Source organism: Xenopus laevis, chromosome 5S (genome assembly GCF_017654675.1).
Source record: "Xenopus laevis strain J_2021 chromosome 5S, Xenopus_laevis_v10.1, whole genome shotgun sequence".
NCBI classification, from domain to species: domain Eukaryota; kingdom Metazoa; phylum Chordata; class Amphibia; order Anura; family Pipidae; genus Xenopus; species Xenopus laevis.
In genome coordinates, this window is record NC_054380.1 from 11,478,554 (window position 1) to 11,496,863 (window position 18,310).

Sequence of the window (18,310 nt, forward strand, 5' to 3'; positions counted from 1 at the left end):
CGCAGTTTAATGGCATATCGGGGAAAGATCCGCTCGTTTGGCGCCAAACAAGCGGATCTTTGAGTCTATGGCCACCTTAAGTGCTGACCTTGTATAGATGTGTGTGTAATGTGCAGGATGTGGAGCTGCTGATGGTGCTTTTGTTATTGTATTTGTAAAGGGAATTTTTTTAAAGTTCCGTCACCCTAATCCTCTCTGTTCTGTGTCCCCTCTGCTGCTTGTTTTCCCTCCTATGAGACTAGTAACTGCCAGGGGGTTCTGAGTTATTTTCTTTCTAAATCAGTTCATTTTGTGCTACTTCATTACCATAATGATTGCGCAGGAATTGCTCATTAATAATTTTGTCACTGACTTTCTATAATTATTCCTTGCGAATTCTTCTCTCGTCTTATCACTCGCTGCTCTTCCTCCTCTTCCTCTTGCTTTTGTGACTCCGTACACTTTAATTTCTTTCTCATTGTCAGGTTTGTCTTGGCTAAGGTACTCGCTCAGCAACGGGATAATGGGGCTACCTACTAATTGTGCCACTAGCCGAGCACCATGTTTCATGCACTGTTGAGGCTGTACAACACAGATTCTCAGCTGCCCCACTGCTCCCATTCTTTTCTTCAGCTACTACAGATTTTTTCACATAAAGCCAAATGTTGCATTTCTGTGCCGAAATCCACGGCATCTGCCTGCACCCGAGTAGAGGTAATAATTCTGGGTGCAGGCGGCACTGTACAAGAGGAGCAGTGGGTCAGCAGATTCTCGGCCTGTGGAGAAACGGTGGCCAAGATCTGTGTCGTGTGGCCCCAGCCTTCAGCTTCTATTGTACTAAAACTACCAGTATGCCTGGGGGCGCCTAAAGGACCAATGAAACAAGGCAAGCAGTATGGAAGGTCTCACCCATGTGTATAAATATACAGACAAGGAATGTTCTGGGCATGCAGTAAGCTATACCTTCATACTCTAATCCTTGAAAAATAGTTTGGCAACCCTTTTCATATGTATATAAAGTGGAGAGATGTGGGACCCCTTTTGGAAATCTGCTGGAATGGTAAGAGGGGCGGTGGCTTGCACAGGGGACCTCATGCTTGCTTTACTTCTCCTTTAAATATGTCTAGTGTGGGTTATATGTCTGCAGCTGCTTTAAGTCAAACAATTTAGACAGTTATTTGCTTCTGTTTGTTGAAGTTTGTGCTCTGAAGCCAAATATTTGTCCTCTGAAGGGTTGCGGCCCCAGTAACTTTCATTCCCTTTTTGTACAGTGTTTGTGTAACATGCTCTATTTGCTGGCGGCTGGCACACTCTCATGCCCATCCCTGCCAGCACAATTCTACTCTGGCCTTTATTTAATAACACGGGCACTCGTGCAGAAATTCCTTGCAACCAATTGACAGTTAGCTCTCATCAGTCAACTGGGCAACATTTAAGATTTCAGAATCATTACACATGGCCCCTGACTGTTTAAAACGGCCACACGTTCTCCTGAGTGAAGCTTTGCATAGGTAGGCAAGGGGGGCTCCGTTTGACTAGAAGATGTATTAGAGCTCACACTATTAAAATCACCAGACATCATGTCTCTCTACATGCAGGATTTGTGCAAAAGGCAGTTATTTTGTGTGTACTGGAATCAGTTATTTGACTGAGCTCTAATTCATCTGCTAGGAAAGGGAGCCCTCCTATAACATATATTGGATCTAACTGTCAAGAATATCTGACACTCAATTGCTGCATGAAGACAGAATGAAGAAAAACAGATGCTGAGGGAGGAATAGTGAAGATAAACTTGATTATTTCATAACGATGCAGAATATTTAATTGATTCTATTTAGAAAGTTTTTTATTTCAGTATGCTGAAGCTTATATTAAATTTTCATTTTCATGATAGTTCCCCTTTAACTGTTGCCTCGCCTTATCTTGCGTGCTTGCTACAAAGGAGACACATACCTAGGAAAATAAATTCTTATTGGTTCTGCAAGTGTTATAATAAGGACAGGAATGGCTATATAAATAAAAGATGATGGTACAGAAAATGTAATTAGTGACCGCCTGCCAAAAAGGAGCAGAAAAATGTAGGAAGTAGGTCTCTGGAATGTCTTCTGACCCGCTTATCATCATCATCATCATCATAAAAGGTTCCTGTGCTTCAGATTTTTTCCAATCCCGTAAGCAATGTCATAATGTTGAATTCCTGGAATTTTACACACTGCTAACTTCTTGCCTGTGCCACATTCTTCCCCAGCCCTCCCATTGCCTAGAAAGTCATATATCTGGACCCTGGTAAAGGTCTCACCCATGCCAAATTCCACATGGAGGGCAACTGGAATTAGTAACAAGTGGGTGCCTTTCCCTTAATGAGATTGTACACTTGTGTTGCAGTTAACGTCTCCATTAAAATTTTGTACGGAGTCGTTTATTCTCATATTGTAGGATTGTAGCATTCCCCCAATGCTTTGATAATTCTGTGATTCACAGTCTTGTGAAAAAGAATGAGAATCACACAAGTGTGCAAGGCATTCATTTGGGTGGAGTTGCCCTTTGAGAAGGAATGTTGGTTAATATTTCCATGGCACCCATACTTGGCACACTGGCACCTACACTGGCACTGCAAACCAGCTTGAGCTGTAGATTCCTCCTGCTGGTAATGGCAACAACTTGAATATCTTGATGTTTTTCCACCCTGCACTGTGGGTTCCACATCACCAGGCTCAGGGCTGTTAAAGGAACAGTAACACCAAAAAATGAAAGTGTTTTAAAGTAGGGATGCACCGAATCCACTATTTAGGATTCAGCCGAAAGATTTGGCCGAATACTTAACCAAATTATGAATCCTAATTTGCATATGTCAATTAGGGGTGGGAAGGGGGAAACATTTTTTACTTCTTTGTTTTGTGACAAAAAGTCACACAATTTCCCTCCCCAGCCCTAATTTGCATATGCAAATTCGGATTCGGTTCGGCAGGGCAGAAGGATTTGGTTGAAACCGAATCCTGCTGAAAAGGCCGAATCCCGGATTCGGTGCATCCCTACTTATTGGTGATGGCCCCTGAAATGACGGATCAGCCTTTCTATGTGTAGCTGAAGAGTGGGAGGAGTGAGGGGGAATGTGGGGAGAGCAGTAGTGATGTGCGGGTTGTCCCGGGTCGGGTAGGTTCGGGCCGACCTCGCACGCTCCTTTCCAGAGCCACAATCTTCCAAATGCCGGTTGAGTTTTTATAAATGCGCGCCTCTCGCCCCATCCCTTTTGTGACGTCATCGGCGGGGCGACGTGGGTGTATAAATGAGACCCGGAAGTCGGTCTCGGGCAGGGGTGGACGTGTGTGGGTCGGGAAAAACACTAGAGAAGTGAAAGTAAGTGACTGCCTCACCTCTATGCCTCAGGCATAGAGTAGGGGCAGGCAGTATATGATTAACAGCTTAGATATTTAAAATCTTTTTAACAGGTATGGGCATTTTAAAGAAAAAAAGAATTTGGGTTTCATGTTTAATTTGCCAAGGATTTTCATTATACAGATTTTTATGTGTGGGTGACCGGTCCACTTGAATGATTTTTTGGGGTCACAGTAACTGTTTCCCTGACAGTAAAAAGAACTAGAAATTAGCTTTTACCCATCACCCATAACAAGTTTGGTGCATTTTGTATGTTGGAGCCAATGCTTCATGTGCCACAAAGTTTTTATTTGTGTCTCTCTCTGGGAAAAGGAGTTGCCGGGGGTTCACCTTGAAGTTAACTTTTACTATCTTATAGAATAGCTCATACTAAGGAATTTTTCAGTTGGTCTTAATTTTTTTTTATTTTTATAGTTTTTTTAATTATTCGCCTTCTTCTTCTACACTCTTTCCAGCTTTCAAGTGGGGGTCACTGACCCTATCTAAAAACAAACACTCTGTAAGGCTATAAATGTATTGGTATTGCTACTTTTTATTAGGGATGCACAGAATCCAGGATTCGGTCCAGGATTTGGCCAGGATTCGCCAAATCCTTCTGCCCTGCCGAACGGAATCCTAATTTGCATATGCAAATTAGGGATGGGAAGGGAAATCACAGGACTTTTTGTCACAAAACAAGGAAGTAAAAAATGTTTTGTAATGCAAATTAGGATTCAGTTCAGTATTCTGCCAAATCTTACGCCAAATCCAAAATAGTGGATTCGTTGCATCCCTACTTTTTATTAACATACACGAAAAGGGGGTGTCGGGCACTAAAATTCCACAAGGGCCTTTAAAAATATAATGTTAATTGTAGATTCATTAAAAAAAGGAACAATATTTTCACCAGAAATAATGACTTTTTCCAATGACTTTCTATTTTCTATGTGTGACTGTTTTTCTAATTGAAGTGTAAAGTGTCATTTTCCACCTTCTGAAGCAGCGCTAGGAGGGGGGGTCGCCGACCCTGTAAACTGTTCTAAATTGACACATTTAGTTGATCCATTTCTTATCTTTGTCCCTGCTGAGCAGAATCCCTGAGCTTCATTAAAGGCAGCTGTTAGAATTGATACAATAGTTGCTGATACTCCAGAGATGCTGCTGAGAAATGGATCAACTAAATGTTGTAAAATTGTAACAGTTCAGAATCTGCACCTAAATTACTGAACTGCCAGACTCAAAATCACAGACAGGAACATTCAACTTTGAACTTAGATTTTGTAAAAACAATAAAAAAATAAATAATGGAAAGTAATTGAAAAAAGTCTTTATTTCTGGGGAACAATCTAACAACTGAACTGAAAAAAGTCAACCCCTTTAATGTTTACATGATTTTCTTCTTAAGGTATAAAGATCCAAATTACAGAAAGATCACTTTTCTGGAAAACCCCAGATCCCGAGCATTATGTATTGCAGATCCCATACCTGTATTACATTTAGGGCCCTGTTCCATAGGCCAATAACCTATGCACACATATGTTCCAGATATAGAGCCCCCCAGACGTAGCATTCGCACTGGATTTGCAGATGCCTGAGGCTACAGCGAGGCCCAAGGGGCTGTGGCCCCTGGTGCAATCGCACCCTTTGCACCCCCCCCATCGGTATTTCTACCACTGCCACTGATGGAAAATACTTTTGAGTAAAACCCCTAAAGGGAACTCCAAAAGCTGTTTCTGCACAATGGGAAAAACTGTCATTCCAGGTAAAGTTCCCGAAATCCTTTCAATCAGTGGGTTTATTAAACTTGCTAATGAAAGCATCATCTGTCTGTCCATTTCTAGACTGCTGGTTTTGTCTACATTGATTCTGTAATCAGAACCAGCAGTGCAGAGAATACAGACAGGCAGTCACAATGACCAATCATTTTAAAGCCATTTTTGAATATGTATTGGAGAGTGTCTTCGAATGGCATCTTTTTCATTATGCAAGAAAAGTTAATTGGTGGCTTTCCCCTTGAATCGTGCCTTCCTAGGCAAGACCTGGCCACATCTCTCACCCATGTATCTTTTCATTCTGTGTGTGTTCTGTTTCCTTGTCCAGAGCGAGAGGAGAGTGGCTATAGCGGGCTCCGCAGATGCACGTACGGAGGTATTCTATAGCATTAAATGGCTTCTGGCGCTGCCTTAATACACTGCTGCCTGGAACCCGCATGTACTGTCAGTGTGTCTAGCTGTTCTGACTACTGAATTTTAACTATTACTACTACTACTCACCAACCGCTGCAGTGGCAGCACTCAGATGCAATAGGCAGAAGCACCCATTGCATTGAAACTGGGTTTATTTGCTGTTCTAATATTTATTTCTCTTATTAATGCCAAAGTATTGTGCCCATAATATCACAGCAACCTAACTCCCAGACTTGCTTTATAATAAACACAATTTATATACTCATAATGTTTATATGTTCCAATACATATCCTTTAATTTATATACAGAACATTCCTTATTGTGTGCCCAGAACATTCCTTCTCTCTGTATACATATGGGTAGGAGGTGCCATATTGTTTCCCATAGACAGTACAGTATGAACTTATACCTTATTGTGTGCCCAGAGCATTCCTTCTCTGTATATTTGTATTTATACATATGGGTAGAGGGTGCCATATTGTGTCCCATAGACAGTACAGTATGAGAGTATAGCTTATTGTGTGCCCAGAACATTCCTTCTCACAAATACATATGGGTAGGGGGTGCCATATTGTTTCCCTTAGAGTCAGACAATACAGTATGAGGGTATAGCTTATTATGTGCCCAGAACATTCCTTCTCTGTATATTTGTATTTATACATATGGGTAGAGGGTGCCATATTGTGTCCCATAGACAGTACAGTATGAGGGTATAGCTTATTGTGTGCCCAGAACATTCCTTTTCTGTATATTTGTATTTATACATATGGGTAGGGGGTGCCATATTGTGTCCCATAGACTGACAGTACAGTATGAGGGTATAGCTTATTGTGTGCCCAGAACATTCCTTCTCCCAAATACATATGGGTAGGGGTTGCCATATTGTTTCCCTTAGACAGTACAGTATGAGGGTATAGCTTATTGTGTGCCCAGAACATTCCTTCTCTGTATATTTATACATATGGGAGCCTTAGCCTATTATTCTCCTACCCATAGTCCTCGGGGTCGGGGGCGGTGTCAGCAGTCACATTGTGAGATCAGGATGTTTAATGTCAATCCTACTTTATCCTGTAACAACACCAGACCCCCTGCCCGCACACTTGTTTTCCTAAGCACCACTATTGTGTTCTCTGGTCTCTGTTAAAAAGAAACTGACGGCAGTTTATTCGGTTCTGGACCGCGGAGACTGAGTGACATCTGTTCTCTCCCCGACTGAGAAGTGTCAAGTGCTTTAATTGGCTCCGCATGTAACGATTCCGCTGTTGTGGAACTGGCACAGGATTCGCACACAGAGTTCCCATTGATTTTCTTTAGTTTCAGGATTTTTTTTAAATTTCTGGCTAAACCAGACATGTTTAAAGGAGAAGTAAAACTTCATTAAAAATAAGGATAGAAATGTTGTATTTTATATCCCGAACCTATTGTTCCAGGCCAGAGGTTCAGAAGCCCTATAACAATAATGATCCAGGCCTTCACAATTGCCCCATCAGCTTCCCATCTTGAATCTTTTAAGGCATCTTTTGTGTCAGTGGCACTGCACATGCTCAGTTGGCTCTGGGCTGCTGCTGAGAAGCTTAGTTGACGTAGACTAAAATGTTTTGAATTAGCCTTCCCAAACACAAAAGTCTCCTGCCTCCTATAGACACCGGGTGTAGCATGTCTAGGCTGATACAGAACAAATTGTGATGGTGATTAGGGCAGTGGTACACACTTATGATGTGCGGGCTGTGATGATCCCCGTGTGACCCACGGGTCGGACGGGTTTGAGCCGACCCCATTATCGGCAGGGCGGCGCGGGTCTATAAATGCAACCCGGAAGTCGGATGCGGGCGGGGCGTGGCCCAGGTATGGCGGGTTAGGGTTGGGTGCGAGTAGGGGAAATTCTGACCCGCACATCACTAGTACCCACACAAGGTAAGTGCCCACAATAGTATTTATATAACAATTAGAGTGGTTGGCTGGAGAGACGTTCCCTTGTTCTCAATAGGATACAGGACACACTGGGGCTCATTTATCAAAACTGAACAAATTTGAAACAAGGGCAGTAACCCATAGCAATCAATCAGTGAATGCAACAATTTGATTGGTTGCCATGCATTACTGGCCACAGGCACAGTGCTGATAAATGACCCCCAGCTGTGTATGGATGCAGGAGGCTTCTGATTGGTGAAGCTTCCTGCATACTAATTAACCGACTAAACCTATCTTAAAGGGGTTTTGAGTTAACTTTCAGTACGTTATAGAATGGCCAGTTCTAAGAAACTTTTCCATTGGTCTTCATTATTTATATTTTATAGTTGTTTTTAATTATTTGTCTTTTTCTTCCGACTTGTTCCAGCTTTCAAATAGGGGTCACTGACCCCATCTAAAAAACAAATGCTCTGTAAAGCTACACATTTATTGTTATTGCTACTTTTTATTACTGATCTCTCTACTCAGATCCTCCCTATTCATATTCCAGTGCATGGTTGCTAGGGTAAATTTGACTCTAGCATCCAAATTACTTAAACTGCAAACTGGAGAGCTGCTGAATAAAAAGCTAAAAAACTCAAAAACCGCAGATGATAAAAAATGAAACCGAATTGCAAATTGTCTCAGAATATCCCTCTCTACATCATACTAAAAGTTAATTTAAAGGTGAACAACCTCTTTAAATGCAGAAATCATAAGACTAAGCACTCAGTGTAGCAAGTTCCCTTTAATAATATATACAATATATGGGAACCCTTAACATGTTAAAGTGACGGCCACAGAACATTTAGCTCTTTGTGTAGCCGACACTGTTTACTTGATCATCTCTCATTATCCAATTCTCTTGTGAGTCATTTCAACACTAATGGGCCAATCTGTGTCTCGCACAAACACTCGGCCAAACAATACTGTTTCCTGTATAGGCAGTAATGAGAGGAAGATTAGACAAGCAGCCCTGACACACACTCACACACACACATACTCACATACACACACTCACATACACACACTCACATACACACACTCACATACACACAGAATCGCACACACTCGCACACATGTGACATGCAGGTGGGATGCCTAGGTTTTATTAAAGGAGAACTAAACCCTAAAAATGAATATGGCTTTAAATGCCATATTTTATATACTGAATCTTCTGCACCAGAATAAAAGTTCAGCATCTCTATAGTAGTAATGATTCAGGCCTCCAAATTGGTCACAGGAGTTTCCCATCTTGGATATTGTTAGGGGTGTCAGTGGCACTGCACATAGGCTCTGGGCTGCAGCTGAGAAGCTGAGCTTGGAGGTTGTCACAAATTATGAAGCACAAAAGAAGCTGAGGCTACAGGGCTGATTGTTAAATTCTGACGAACTGCCATGTACTAATCAGCCATGTAATAGATATATATATATATATACTGTATATTGTGAGTGGGTCCCTAAGCTCAGTAAGTGACAGCAGCACAGAGCATGTGCAGTGAATCAGCAGAAAAGAAGATGGGGAGCTACTGTGGCATCTTTGGAGACACAGATCTTTACTGCTAAAGGGCTGTGGTTGCCTTGGGCTGGTACAGAAGCACAAAACATCATGTACAGCATTTATATCCTAATTCTTTAATTAAGCTTTAGTTGTCTGTTAAATTTAAATGTTTTTTGAAATAATAATAATTTGGTGTATTGTCTAATGCAGCATTAATTACCCATTCTCTCAGGTAAGTTTATTTGTTCCCCAAAAACGGGTGTATTTATTCTATAAAGGGGGCGTGGCATTTATATGTGGCAGCCACACCGATTTGATTTCCCCCGTCCCCTTTCGTTTCTCCGTTTGAAAATAAATAAATCTGATACTGGGAGCCCTAGTGACCCATCCCTTTCATACACTGAAGACAATACAAAGCTACAGTGCAGGGAAGCAAGGCATTAGCTTTTTAGTCTTCGTTTGCACCTTTTCTCTGCAAGTGAGGGTTATGTTTTAGCTGATATATATATATATTTATTGTGTGTTTGAGTTTGTGTTTCCCAGAGCCCCATGAGAATGAATCAGTGGGTTCCCTACAGTCTGACAGCCACAATGTATGTCATTATCAGAGAGGAAGGGGAGCTCTTAGGGTTCAGGGATTTACAAGCACCAGCGGAACAGAAAGACTTATGGTCTCTGGGAGTCTCGGCAATCAGGGAGACAAACCAAATGTTTATGTGTATGAGTGGGGCCAATAACCCCGGAAATGTGCTTTCTAACAGAGAATTACATTATAGTGTACAACATGTCATTTATTGGCACAATAACTGTCCCCCCCTCCGAAAAAGAAAGCATTCTGTCATAGATCCTATCTGATCCCCATTGTAAGCAGCAGTCCTGCCCTGCTTTATGGCTGAGATTCTAGCTATCTGTATAACAGAGCATTCTGTCCCAGTGGCTGCACAGATCCTATCTGATCCCCATTGTAAGCAGCAGTCCTGTCCTGCTTTATGGCAGCTGAGATTCTAGCTATCTGTATAACAGAGCATTCTGTCCCAGTGGCTGCACAGATCCTATCTGATCCCCATTGTAAGCAGCAGTCCTGTCCTGCTTTATGGCAGCTGAGATTCTAGCTATCTGTATAACAGAGCATTCTGTCCCAGTGGCTGCACAGATCCTATCTGATCCCCATTGTAAGCAGCAGTCCTGTCCTGCTTTATGGCAGCTGAGATTCTAGCTATCTGTATAACAGAGCATTCTGTCCCAGTGGCTGCACAGATCCTATCTGATCCCCATTGTAAGCAGCAGTCCTGTCCTGCTTTATGGCTGAGATTCTAGCTATCTGTATAACAGAACATTCTGTCCCAGTGGCTGCACAGATCCTTTCTGATCCCCATTGTAAGCAGCAGTCCTGTCCTGCTTTATGGCAGCTGAGATTCTAGCTATCTGTATAACAGAGTATTCTGTCCCAGTGGCTGCACAGATCCTATCTGATCCCCATTGTAAGCAGCAGTCCTGTCCTGCTTTATGGCAGCTGAGATTCTAGCTATCTGTATAACAGAGCATTCTGTCCCAGTGGCTGCACAGATCCTATCTGATCCCCATTGTAAGCAGCAGTCCTGTCCTGCTTTATGGCAGCTGAGATTCTAGCTATCTGTATAACAGAGCATTCTGTCCCAGTGGCTGCACAGATCCTGTCTGATCCCCATTGTAAGCAGCAGTCCTGCCCTGCTTTATGGCAGCTGAGATTCTAGCTATCTGTATAACAGAACATTCTGTCTCAGTGGCCACACAGATCCTGTCTGATCCCCATTGAAGAACAAAAATGTTTTGAAACATTGAATACAGGTAAATCTTTGTTTTATTGTTCCTAATGAAATACATGATGTGCATTTTCATCACAGGACTTCTTGGGGCAACAGTTGACTTGTATTTGTTGCTATAAGTGATTTGAATGGTTGTTATTTACCTCTTTGGCCTCACATGCAGTGTAATTTGGGGGTCGTAATTTATCATTGGAACCCTTGTTTCCATTTCAGGATATGACTTTGCTGCCGTGCTGGAATGGTTTGCAGAAAGAGTCGACCGTATCATCCTCCTGTTTGACGCGCACAAGTTGGACATCTCCGACGAGTTCTCAGAAGTCATAAAGGCCCTGAAGAACCATGAAGACAAAATGCGCGTGGTCCTCAACAAAGCCGACCAGATTGAGACCCAGCAGCTGATGAGGGTTTACGGCGCCCTCATGTGGTCTTTAGGAAAGATCGTTAACACTCCAGAAGTTATCCGAGTCTACATTGGATCTTTCTGGTCCCACCCACTCCTCATTCCCAACAATCGCAAGCTGTTTGAGGCCGAAGAACAAGATCTCTTCCGGGATATCCAGAGCCTGCCAAGGAATGCGGCTCTCAGAAAACTTAACGACCTCATCAAAAGAGCCCGTCTGGCAAAGGTAGGTTGCTCGGTATATTGCTCACGTTCATTCTGGGCCCTAAAATTATGTTTAAATTGTTTAAAGGGAAATTATAACTTCATCTTAGGGGTTTGCTAATATTTTAAGAAGAATGCAGCCAGCAATAATTACCCTGGTGGTTCTGACTCTTGAAACAATGTAGAAGTAGCCAGCAGATTATCTATTGTACAGGGCTGCAGAATATTTCGGGGCTTTATAAATACGATGTTAAAGGGGAACTATCGTGAAAATGAAAATTTAATATACAGTAAGCTTCAGCATACTGAAATAAGAATCTTTGTAAAAAACAATCAATTAAATATTCTGCATTGTTTCTGAAATAATCAAGTCTATATTCACTATTCCTCTCTCAGCATCTGTTTCTCTTCATTTTGTCTTCATGCAGCAGTTGGGTGTCAGATATTCATTGACAGATTTAATACATCTTATAGGGGGCTTCCTTTACTAGATGAATTAGAGCTCATTCAAATAACTGATTCCAGTACAAGCAAAATCTAACAAAATAACTGCCTTTTTGACAAATTCTGCATGTAGAGAGACATGATGTCTGGTGATTTTAATAGAGTGAGCTAGAGTCCTGCACATAACCAATTTTTTAAACCCGCAAACCTGCATACTTACCCGGGGACCCGTTACCCGACCCGCAAGCTTATCCACAACCCAATCCGCGACCTGCTGACCATCAAGAAACAGGAAGTGCTGTCATTGTAAACCGGAAGTGACATAATTAGAAGTTGGCGTGATCAGAAAAAAAGAGCCTAACTGTCAATGAATGTCTGACACCCAACTGCTGAATGAAGACAGAATGAAGAGAAACAGATACTGAGAGAGGAATAGTGAAGATAAACTTGATTATTTCAGAAACAATGCAGAATATTTAATTGATTGTATTTACAAAGCTTCTTATTTCAGTATGATGAAGCTTATATTACATTTTCATTTTCACAATAGTTCCCCTTTAATGAACAGACGTGAAAAATCTTCTGACTTCTGTTACACTTGTGTTAAAGAGACACAACCACCTGCAAGCAGCCCAACCATGCCGTGCATCAGTAGTGCATTGTTTTTCGCTGACACATGCTGGAATCGGCCAATTAGAGCGCGGGAAATCTCTCAGTGAGTCAGGCATTTGCATATATATCATTTAGGGTCAGGGCACACGCTCAGATTCGGGGAGATTAGTCGCCAAGCGGCAAATCTCCTCTTCCTCGGGCGACTTCGAAAAATGAAGCACTCAGAGTGCCATCCCGCCGGCGATTGACATTCTAGCTGACGGGACACAATTCGGGGAGATTAGTCGCCCCGAAAGAAGAGGAGATTTGTTGCCGGGCAATTAATTTCCCCCGAATCTGAGCGTGTGACCTAACCCTAAATCTCTAAATAAATCGAAGAAAACACTTTTCATATAATAATGCCAGTTGCCCTTAAATAAAAAATGTAAAAAGTTGCATATTTAGGCCAATAAAGGACAGCATTTGTTCTATGCCTTCCTATGAAAAAACAAAATTAGAGCAGGTCAGTGGAATATTGCTGCTCTCCTCCATACACCAGAGATGCACAACTGCGGTGTCCTGTTCACAATTTGGACTAATAGTTCTGCAATGATTTCATCGCTGTATGGCTGGACAGTTGGAGGAAGCAGTGAATGGCCTCTCTAGGGACGGCGGCCTTTAGTGATGCTTTTGAAGGAATATATTGGTTAGCGGACAATTTGTTTCCATCTGGTCTATTTACCGGTGTTTGGGGCTAAATATAGGGATTCTGGACTGTGAAATGACACATCCTGCTTGTCGGCACTTAAGGGATATTCTTTCCCTTTAGAATCCGCATTCCTATTCTCACAAGCTAAAGGGATTCCAGTAACCGAAGCAAAATTCTTCCAGCATCTGGAGAAAGCATTATGCAATTCCTTACACCTACGTTTCTTATAGGTTCTGGGTACCAGCGATCATTTAACTAAATTGTATTCAGCCATATAATACTGCCCCTTCCCTTAAAGGAACAGTAACACCAAAAAAGTGTTTTAAAGTAATGTAAATATTATGTAGTGTTTCCCTGCACTGGTACAACTGGCGTGTTTGCTTCAGCAATTCTACAACAGTTTAAATAAACAAGCTGCTGTGTAGCCATGGGGGCAGCCATTCAAGCACAGGGTACACAGTAGATAACAGATAAGTACTACTATAGTTTATATAAACAAGCTGCTGTGTAGCCATGGGGGCAGCCATTCAAGCACAGGATACACAGTAGATAACAGATAAGTACTACTATAGTTTATATAAACAAGCTGCTGTGTAGCCATGGGGGCAGCCATTCAAGCACAGGGTACACAGTAGATAACAGATAAGTACTACTATAGTTTATATAAACAAGCTGCTGTGTAGCCATGGGGGCAGCCATTCAAGCACAGGATACACAGTAGATAACAGATAAGTACTACTATAGTTTATATAAACAAGCTGCTGTGTAGCCATGGGGGCAGCCATTCAAGCACAGGATACACAGTAGATAACAGATAAGTACTACTATAGTTTATATAAACAAGCTGCTGTGTAGCCATGGGGCAGCCATTCAAGCACAGGATACACAGTAGATAACAGATAAGTACTACTATAGTTTATATAAACAAGCTGCTGTGTGTAGCCATGGGGCCAGCCATTCAAGCACAGGATACACAGTAGATAACAGATAAGTACTACTATAGTTTATATAAACAAGCTGCTGTGTAGCCATGGGGGCAGTCATTCAAGCACAGGATACACAGTAGATAACAGATAAGTACTACTATAGTTTATATAAACAAGCTGCTGTGTAGCCATGGGGGGGCAGCCATTCAAGCACAGGATACACAGTAGATAACAGATAAGTACTACTATAGTTTATATAAACAAGCTGCTGTGTAGCCATGGGGGCAGCCAATCAAGCACAGGAAACACAGTAGATAACAGATAAGTACTACTATAGTTTATATAAACAAGCTGCTGTGTAGCCATGGGGGCAGCCATTCAAGCACAGGATACACAGTAGATAACAGATAAGTACTACTATAGTTTATATAAACAAGCTGCTGTGTGGCCATGGGGACAGCCATTCAAGCACAAGATACACAGATAAGTAGATAGCAGATAAGTTCTGTAGTATACAATGAGATTCTTCAGAACTTATCTGTTATCTACTGTGTATCCTGTGCTTGAATGGCTGTCCCCATGGCTACACAGCAGCTTGTTTATATAAACTATAGTAGTGTTTGTGAAGCAAACACACCAGTTTCACCAGTGCAGGGCAACAATACATTATATTTTATTTCTTTAAAACACTTACATTTTTTGGTTATACCGTTACTTTAATTACATGACTGGGCTTAAAAATGTCTTCATCTCATCAATACATCGCATTAAGAAGCAGCTATACTGAAATAAAATAAGCTTAGGTTTCCCCCTACGCTAAGAACAATCCAGCAGGAACAGTCCCTAAATTTGCTCATAGTCTGTACAGAGAGATCTCATAAAATTATGGCAGTATAAGTATCCCCTGTACTAAGCACAATTCAGCAGGAATACTATTTTCCCTGTCATGGTGCCTAAGCTTAGAGGTTACCACTTAGTAAGTGATCCCCAACCAGTAGCTCGCGAGCAACATGTTGCTCTCCAACCCCTTGAATGTTGCTCTCTGTGTCCTCAGAGCAGATGCTTATTTTTGAATTCCAGGCTTGGAAGCAAGTTTTAATTGCATAAAAACTAAGTATAGTACCAAGTAGAGCCTCTTGTAGGCTTCCAGTCCACATAGGGGCAACCAAATGGCCAATCACAGCCCTTATTTGGCACCCCATGGGACTATTTTATGCTTGTGTTGCTCTCCATCTCTTTTTACATTTGAATGTGGCTCACGGGTAAAAAAAGGTTGGGGACCCCTGACTTACAGAATAGTGAATACAGTAACTCCCTGTTTCCTCTAAAGGTCCATGCCTATATCATTAGTTCTCTGAAGAAGGAAATGCCGGCTGTGTTTGGGAAGGACAACAAGAAGAAGGAGCTCATTGCTGGTTTGGGAGAGATTTACGGCCAAATTGAACGAGAGCATCAGATCTCCCCAGGAGACTTCCCCAACCTGAAGAAGATGCAGGTACATTAAACATTCCACATCTCTGCTGACCCTAGCAACCAGATAGCGAGAGTCAGCAGAAAAAATATAAATAGAAGACCAACTGCAAATTGTTGATCATTGCCTGCCCCAGTATTAGGGCAGAGACACAAGGTCAGATTCAGGGCGATTAGTTGCCCGGTGACAAATCTCCTCTTGGGGTGAATAATCTCGCCGAACTGTCTTCCGCCGGCTAAAATGTAAATTTGCCGGCAGGATGGCACTCGGAGTGATTCATGAGGAAACTTCAGAGACTTCGGAAAACAAATCGCTCCTAGTGCCACCGCACCGGTGATTTAAATTCTAGCCAGTGGGAAGGAATCTTGGTGAAATTAGTCGCCCCGAAGAGATAGAGAGGGAGATTTGTTGCTGGGAGACTAATCTCCCCAAATCCGACCTTGTGTCTCTGCCCTTAATATAAGTGTGGCAGGTGTTTCCTAGAGAGAGAGAGAGAGAGTTATTAGGTACAGTTTGTGTATGTATGGGGGGTATATCTCCTGAGGTGCCTCTTTCTATTTCCTGTCTATTTCCTGTCTTCTATGTTATATTATGCTCAGGTATCTGGATATACGCTCCCCCATACATGCAGAAACCATACCTGATAACTTTATCTGAATTTAAGAAATGTATTTCCCTGACAGACTTTGATCTTTTATGTGCTGTGCCCCCACAGTGCCCGGATAAGAGATTTACACAGACAGTGCAGTTCTATCTCATTGTTTTCTCCCTATGGAATGTGCTGATTTGCCAACATAGCGGCAGTCTCATGAACTCATCACCAGTCTCTGTCTGTGAATCCTGTGTTGAGATTTGCACTTTTTTATTGCGTGTGATGAACTAGAGAAGTAAATACTGGAGCCTGATGTGTTTGTTATTCTTGTTTAGATCTGATAATACACATTATGGTTGGGTGTGGGTGCAAAAATTGAAGGGGTCATTCACTTACCACAGTTCCACTTATCCGCAGACAGTTTATATTTATAGGTGGGAGTTCTCTTAATGTTTTTCTTTTCTTTGGAAGATATTAAACATTTCTTTTAAGGGTCAGGGCACACGCTCACATTCGGGGAGATTAGTCGCCCTTCTTCGGGCGACTTATCTCCCCGAACTGCCTTCCCGCCGGGTAGAATGTAAATGCCAGTGGGATGTCGCTCAGATCGCTTCATTTTCCGAAGTTGCCTCACGAGGAAACTTAGGGTGACTTCGGAAAACGAATCGCTCCGAATACCATCCAGCCAGCGATTTACATTCTAGCCGGCGGGAAGGCAGTTCGGGGATATTAGAAGAAGAGGCGATTAATCGCCTGGCGACTAAATCTCCCCAGCATGTGTCTCTGCCCTAAAAGGTGAACTTGCCCTTTAAAAGAATTGTTCAGTATCAAAATAAAAAACTTTGTAGATAGTTAGGTTGTGCAAAATAAAAAATGTATCTAATATAGTCAGGCAAAAATGTAATGTATAAAGGCTGGAGTGACTGGATATCTAACATGATATGTATGGATGCTGGATTTTCATTTGGAGGGGTTGAACTTGATGGACTTTGTCTTTTTTCAACCCAATTTAACTATGTAACTATGTAACTATGTAATAGCCAGAACACTACTTGCTGCTTTTCAGCTCTCTTGGTTTCCACTGTAACTCGAGGGAGGGCCACATGGGTCATATCTGTTGCTTTTGAATCTGAGCTGAATGCTGAGGATCAATTACAAACTCACTGAACAGTTATGTCCCATGTGGCCCCCCTTATAGTCACTGACTAACTCAGAGTTAGAGAGCTGAAAAGCAGGAAGTAGTGTTCTGGCTATTATGTTACACATCCAGTCACTCCAGCCTTTATACATTACATTGTTGGCTAACTAACCATATTATAAACATTTTTTTTATTTTGCACAGCCTATCTATTTACCCAGTTTTTATTTTTACACTGAGCTGTTCCTTAAATAATCTATTCACCCTTTCTTTCTGCTGTCTTTCAGGATCAGTTGCTGGCACAAGACTTTAACAAGTTCCAGCCACTGAAGAGCAAGCTCCTCGAGACAGTGGATGAAATGCTTGCCCATGATATTGCCCACCTGATGGTACTAGTCAGGCAGGAGGAGACTCAGAAACCTGTTCAGGTGGTGAAAGGAGGAGCCTTTGAGGGTACCCAGAACGGGCCCTTTGGCCACGGATATGGAGAGGGGGCAGGAGAAGGCATTGATGATGCTGATTGGGTGGTATCCAGGGACAAACCCATGTACGATGAGATCTTTTACACCCTCTCTCCCGTCAATGGAAAAGTCACTGGTGCCAACGCAAAGAAAGAGATGGTGAAGTCCAAGCTGCCCAACACGGTGCTCGGCAAAATCTGGAAACTTGCCGATATAGACAAGGACGGGATGTTGGACGATGAGGAATTTGCTTTAGCCAATCATCTCATTAAGGTTAAATTAGAGGGGCACGAGCTTCCCAATGATATTCCTTCTCATCTCGTCCCGCCGTCCAAGCGAAAGGTGCACGAATAAAATAATAGAATTCAGAATGAGAGATCGAGATGGAAATCCAACTCTCTTTCCTTGTTACCTGTACACCTAATGTGAAATGGGCTCCTGTGCTATATCCATAATGCTGAACCAAACTATAGCTTCCATTAACAACGTAACCCTTATTGCTTTCATTATTGTTACATGTACTAAACCCAAAGGAAAGACGGACTTCAGGAGACATGGGACTTTCCATTCCCTCCAG

General features: G+C 42.1%; 1 protein-coding gene across 1 annotated transcript in view; it reads left to right on the forward strand.

Annotated features, from left to right (window-relative positions):
- Positions 1–18,107, forward strand: part of LOC108717680 (EH domain-containing protein 3) — a 33,824-nt gene extending 15,717 nt beyond the window's left edge. Inside the window, exons 4-6 of the mRNA XM_018264925.2 lie at positions 11,011–11,423; positions 15,402–15,566; positions 17,560–18,107. Coding sequence (XP_018120414.1) covers positions 11,011–11,423; positions 15,402–15,566; positions 17,560–18,087 — 1,106 coding nt within the window. The 3' untranslated portion in view covers positions 18,088–18,107. The remainder of the gene's footprint in view (positions 1–11,010; positions 11,424–15,401; positions 15,567–17,559) is intronic.
- The last annotated feature ends 203 nt before the right edge of the window (positions 18,108–18,310 follow it).